The sequence below is a fragment of the Marmota flaviventris genome, chromosome 10 (assembly GCF_047511675.1).
Source record: "Marmota flaviventris isolate mMarFla1 chromosome 10, mMarFla1.hap1, whole genome shotgun sequence".
Classification (NCBI taxonomy): Eukaryota; Metazoa; Chordata; class Mammalia; order Rodentia; family Sciuridae; genus Marmota; species Marmota flaviventris.
Window position 1 is genome coordinate 543,321 of NC_092507.1, and position 6,004 is coordinate 549,324.

Sequence of the window (6,004 nt, forward strand, 5' to 3'; positions counted from 1 at the left end):
CCTGTCCCTACTGAGGACCCACCCCCCTTGGCCCCCAGCCCCTCTAGGACAGAGCCTGCCCTTTTGTCCTGCCCTGAGGCCCGGTGGCCAGCCCCACCCCAGCCCCCACCCCACCCCCTTTATAAAAAGAAGAGACAGCACCTTCCGCTGGACCTGCCCTGCAGCCACAACCCGGCCAGCCACAGGCCAGGACACCCCGGGCCTGAGGCCGCAGTCCCGCCCGGCCAGCTGGGCCTCCGCGGGGTCGGTCTGGTCTGCACAGCAGCCCTGAGTCCTGGGCGCGGCTCACAGGTGCCGTGGGCTCGGGTGCCCGTTGTGGTAGAGTTTCTGCTTCACGTGCACCATGTTCCCCGCCGGCTCCTCGAAGGGCCTGTGCGGCCTCCGGCCCAGGTCCCGCAGGCTGCACAGCTTGGGCAGCCAGGCCCACGAGCCATCTGCAGGGGACAGGGCGGTCAGGCGGCCAGGCTGGGCCGGGGCTTCCCAGCGGCGGGTGGGAGGCACTCACCGTAGCGCCGGCCGGCCCTCCAGGCACGCACGGCACAGTGCAGTACGCCGTCCATCCACACCAGGAACCAGCTGATGCAGAAGCCCAGCAGCAGCCCCAGCATGAGGTCGATCTCCTGCTTGGTCACATTGTCCGTCACAAAGTAGTTCTCTGAGGCGTCCACCACCGACTGGTCCCCGTCGTATGGGATCACGTAGTGGATGTGGTGCCTGCGGGCGGCAGGGCGGGCTGGCACCTCTCCCGCCAAACCTGGCCTGGCTTCCCCGGGTCCACGCTGGGCAGGCTGGGGGTCCCCGAGGCAGGTGGTGTGACTCCCACGGGGCACCTCAGGGAGTTCTTTGAAGCCATCCCTGTGCGCTGGTTGGGAAGAGTCATCAGACCCGCCCCCCCAGCCCCAGGCTGCCAGGCAGAACTGTCAGGGCAGGTGGGAGGCCAAGATCCTGCTGCCAGTAACGATGTCTAGGGAGGGTCTGGCTAGGGGATGTACCCTCAACCAGCACCTCCCTCTTTCCTGAGGGCCCCAGGCATGAGCCCTGGTCCACATGCTGACTGTGGGGACTGTCGAGGCCCAGCAGAGCCCAAGGGCCAGTGCCCACCAGACCTGGTCCCTGGCCTGTATACACAGGCCTAAGAGCAGTCTACACTCCATGCCCTCGGGGGTACTCCCGCGCCCCCCCCCCCCCTTCTGGTCCCTAACTTGTGCCTCCCTGCCTCACTCCGTGCTGGAGGTCTTGAGGACTCTGCCCCACACCCCATTCTTACATCCTCACCCATGTCCATCACTGCCCACTCACTGCCGTGGGATGGACGCCAGAGCCCCTCCCCTTGAACCAGGCACCCACCATGGCCCTGGTCTCCTCAAACAAGCCACACCATGCCCCCAGGAGGCACTGGGCTCTCGAGGACTGGGGCTCTGCTCTCCAAAGCCTGTAGGTGGCACTACCGCAGCTTCCTCTCTTCCTCTGGTGGCTTGCCCCACTTCCAGGGAGCCCTCCAGCCCCAGAACTCCCAGTGGTGGACCTGCAGGGGGAACTGGTCCCCATGACAGCAGATTTGAACATCCTAGCCAGGAAGAGGGGGTTGGTGGCCCTGGGGCCCAGAGTGCCAGGACAACATGCTCTGGTGGCACCCTCTTCTTCCCAGCCGTCCTGTCTGTGGCCCCGTCCTTTGCTCCTGCCGGCCAAACAAACCTCACAGCCACTCTCCTCCCTGCTACCTCCATGTCTGCTGGGCGCTCAGCTGCCTGCGCGTCTCCACGTGGGATCTACAGACACCTCAAACGCATGCTGAAAATAGCTCCTGGCTCCCCAAACCTGCTCCCCCTCCTCCCCTCAACAAGCTGCAGCAGACCCTGTGGCTCTGCCCATCAGCCTTGCAGTCTTCCTGCCCAGGCCTGGTCTTCCCTCCTTCCCCCACCCAGAGGGACCTTCCCCCCAAAAGAAAACTGACTCATCTTCCTTGAGCAGGGCCCATGCTGTCCACCTCCCACCCAGAGGCAGGGAAGGGGCAGCCCCCAGCCAGGCCGCTCAGAACCTCTCCTGCTCTTCCTGGGGCTCAGCCCCTTCATCCACACTGGCCAGTCCCAGTAGGCAGGGCTTGGGCTGCTGGACCATGCTCCACTTGTGAGGAGTGACCATGACTGACCTGGCAGCTGTCACTCATCTGATTACAAGCTTAATAGACATTATCTGTCGTCATGATGGAAAATCACTGATGGTAACAGAGAACATGGGGTTGGGCCAGTCCCTGGGAGGAAATGTTTCCTGACCCATTAGGGTCCCCGGGGCACTGAAAGAACTCTGACTCCCCCCAACACAGGTGGCTGGGCAGGAAACCCCCAGGAACCCTGAAAGCAGGGCCAGGCAGGGTGCCAACAATTGGGCTTGGGACTGCTGCTGGCCTGGGCATCTGCATCGCCCCTTCCACGACCCTGGGCCTCCTCCTAACTCCAGGTCCAGCCATGGAGGTGGGCGCTCAGGTCTCCCAGATGAAGGCAGAGGGATATGCTGTGTGCACATGTGTCTGTGATAGGTACAGACATGTGACCCGCCTGCGCCACACATGCTGCATGTGTCCACCCAGGGCCCAACGCATGTCGTGTATACACACTGGCCACATGCACAGAGCGCAGTGTGTATACTGTGGACCAGGGTCCCACAATCCCACAAGCCCCACATCCATGCACTGAGCACACGCCGGCATGAGCGTGGCATGTCACACATGGATGCACATCACTCCACGTACACAGAGCCGGCCTCTCTGTGGGGTGCTGTCCTGTGCACAGATCCATGTGCACAGGCACTGACGCTGCCTGCTAATGTGCATGCTGCACAGAATTCACATACATGTCCTCTGTATGAAATTCCATGTAGAGGCATGTACGAGACACAAACGTGTATACGCTTTTTCTGCACGGTGTGTACACAGGTAGAATCTGTTGTGGCAGACGTGTACATGGTGTATACATGGATACCCCACATGCAAACCTGTAATCTGCACATAGTCGCTGCACCCACACAGAGACGATCTGACATTCCTCTGAGCACTCGGCACTGTATATTGTTCTATATACATGTGCTTTTCATACACATATATATGCTGTCAACATACAAGAGTACTTTGTATGAATTTACATATCCTATAGGTAGAAATGTGTACAAAGCACATACATGTACACACGCAGAGACGCTCCGTGTGCCTAGTGGGGCGGGGGTCTGCAATACAGGCCTCGAGTCAGCCTCCACTCTGCAGGCGCCTCTTCCACATGAGTCCACATGTGTCCTGGAGGCTACCCGAGAGGCATACCCACACCTTGGGCAAACACACTCTGAACAACGCCCTCTGTCTACCCAGGCAGCCCTTCCGTGTGCGGCCCCAGGCAGAGCCACGCTGGGCACATCTGATGACCTATACTTGTTAAGTGTGTGTTCCCAGAGCTCAGTGTCTGGGCCAGGGCATGCACACTGTCCACCTGAGAGGGTCTCAGCTCCACCACGGGCACTGCCCACAAGCAGGGGGTGTGCCCTCGTGCCTCTCTTGCGCTGTGGGCCATGCTGGGCAGACTAGGCACACCAGGTGGCACCCAGATTTCTCAGGGAGCATGTGCCCACCAGCAACCTCTCCCACTGTGTCCAGCACATGCGAGGGCACACTCGCTGTCCTGCAACATGCCTGTCTGCACCCGGAGGCATGTGACACACTGGGGGAGACATGCAACTGCCCTGGCACCCCGACCCCCCCACCCCCCCCCCGCCACCCTCACATGTCCACAGAGCCTAGGAACAGCCCTGCAAGGCAGGGTGAGGGCAGGTTCTGTGGTCGGAGTCCCATCCCCTCCTGGCTGCATGACCTTGGGTGAGTCCATCCTCTAAAACCTCTGTCCGCTTCCTCGTCTGTCCAGCAGGGACAACAGTCACCGCGGGAGGGCCTCTCTGGGATGAGTGCATGCGGTGTGTGCACTGTGTGTACGCACATGTATATGCACAGACGGTACACACATGCGCGGCTCATGAGAAGATGTTTATTTCGTACATGGACGTACAGACATGCATGGGCAGGAAGACTCCATCACTACACGTGCACGGGAGCACAGGCCACTCAGGGGCATGTGGCAGGGGCTCACTGTGACCTTGAGCAAGCCTCAGCCCCACCCCTGCCTCAGTTCCCCCTCTCCACTCGGAGGGGCTGTGCCAGGAGCTCCTCAGTGTCGGCCCTCCCCACCTTGACCTCCTCCACCTGCCTGCCCTGGCTCACAGGAAGGTCCGCGCGCACACAGCGGCGCTGAGGAGGACCCGCTGGGCTGGGCCGAGCTGGGCCGGGCCTCCACGGTGGCCACCACACTGGACACTGGGCTGCTGTTCTCCAGCCTCCAGGCCCTAGACCAGGAGGCCGGCGGCCCATTCCGCCACCCCCTGGCGGCCCTTTCTCTACAGGCTCTCTAGGGCAGGGGACGGCTGGTGGGGGGGGTCCTCAGTCCCGGTTCCCGGCGGGCAGCCCCTCCCCCAGCAGCTGGTAGGCCGAGGTGGGCCCCGCTGCCTGGCGCGGCTCTGCGGCCCGCGCGGGCCCCCCCGGCCCCGCGCACATGTGTGATCACGCGTGCCGTGCCCCGCGCCGGGGCGCACTCACCGGCCACAGTTGCAGTGGCAGACGCGGTCCTCGCCCCGCAGGTGCGGGAGGATGTAGTTGTGGAATCGGTCCAGCAGCGCGTTCATGTCCATCAAGCACGCGATGGCCTGGAAGAACCCATGACCGGTCAGGGCGAGGAGTGGGCCGGGCCGGAGGGCCTGGGAGGGGGCAGCGCCGCCGGGGAGGGCGCGCGGGGCGGCGGAGGGCGGCGCGGGCCGCGCGGGCCGGTAAACAAGGCGGCGAGGCGGGGGAGGCGCGCGCGCGGGCGGGGCGCAGGGGGCGCGCGCGGGAAGCCCCTCCGCTCACCATCACGATCGACGCCCCCAGAATCATGAAGATCATGGTGTTCGCACTCATGGACATCGGGCGGGGCCGGGCCGGGCCGGAGCGCCGCCCCCCGGCCCCGGCGCCCCCCCCGGCCCCGGCCCGAGGCTGAGCCCCTGCCGCCTCCGCAGAGGTCAGCGCCGCCCGCGCGCCGCCGCAGCCCGCGGCCCGGGAGCAGGCGCGGCGCACGGCAGGACGGGCCGCTGGGGTCGCGGCAGCGGCGCGCTGCGCTCCGCCCTCGGCTACGCGCTCCGCGGTCGGCGCGGCCCCCGCCTCCTGCGCCCCGCGAGAGCTGCCTCCGCCCCGCGCGCTGTCTCCGCCCCCCCGCCCCCGCCCCTGCCGCGCGGAAGGGACGCGGGCGCCGGGCGCGTGACGCCGTGGGACCCTGCCCGACTCGCCGCGAATGCCCCGTCCTTGGTTCCCAGGTGAGAGCCGCAGGGCAGGCTGGTTGGCTTCTGCCGCGTCGGACAGGATAGCGCCACTAGCGGGTTGGGAGGTGATGCTGACATGCTGGCTGGAGTTGGGGGGGCAAGGTCACCAGGGAGCCCGGAGGTCACTCAAAGCCAAGGCCACGTGGTAGCAGGTAGGGCCAGAGAGCCGGGGGCGGGCTGGGAGCGGGGGCAGGAAAGGCTGACCCCAGGCTCACGAATTGTGGGAGTATGGGTTCTGGCATGGTCTTGGCGTCAAGTCTGGAGGCCCTGTGTCCACAGCTCTGCTCTGGCTGCCCCCGACCCTGGGGAACCAGGCTCAGGGTCCCCAAACCCTTACCCACCGCCCAACACAAGGCTGACCCAAGAGCTCAGGAACCGCTTGCCCGGCCCAACATGACACTAGACGGCCTTTACCCTTCGTTCCAGGACCCAGAGCAGCCAGTAGGGTCATCTGGAAGTAAACCTAACTGGTGGACAGTCTTGACACCCAGGACAATTGATCGCAGCTCTGGGGGTGGGAGCCATTGAGAGAACACCATCTTGCTGGTGTGTCCTGCCTTCAGCAGCACTCCCCAGCCCCTCTCCCTCAGGAGGTCCTCAGGGGCCTATACCTCTGCAA

The 6,004-nt window shown here is 64.5% G+C and overlaps 1 protein-coding gene across 1 annotated transcript; it reads right to left on the reverse strand.

Moving 5' to 3' along the window:
* Positions 1-137: 137 nt before the first annotated feature.
* On the reverse strand, positions 138-5,040 carry Tmem240 (transmembrane protein 240). The gene is made up of 4 exons (XM_027947655.2): positions 4,937-5,040; positions 4,631-4,737; positions 506-714; positions 138-434 (listed from the first exon to the last, which is right to left on the reverse strand). The coding sequence occupies exons 1-4, from the start codon at positions 4,991-4,993 to the stop codon at positions 286-288; spliced, it is 522 nt and encodes a 173-aa protein (XP_027803456.1). The 5' UTR covers positions 4,994-5,040; the 3' UTR covers positions 138-285.
* Positions 5,041-6,004: the final 964 nt, after the last annotated feature.

What these genes read in the sequence shown, in the direction of transcription:
- Tmem240 (XM_027947655.2), bottom strand. Translation starts at nt 4,993, where the DNA reads ATGTCCATGAGTGCGAACACCATGATCTTCATGATTCTGGGGGCGTCG. An exon ending in TGGGGGCGTCGATCGTGATG is followed by an intron (nt 4,738 to 4,936) that starts GTGAGCGGAGGG and finishes GGGTTCTTCCAG; the next exon opens with GCCATCGCGTGCTTGATGGA. An exon ending in TGCCACTGCAACTGTGGCCG is followed by an intron (nt 715 to 4,630) that starts GTGAGTGCGCCC and finishes TGCCGCCCGCAG; the next exon opens with GCACCACATCCACTACGTGA.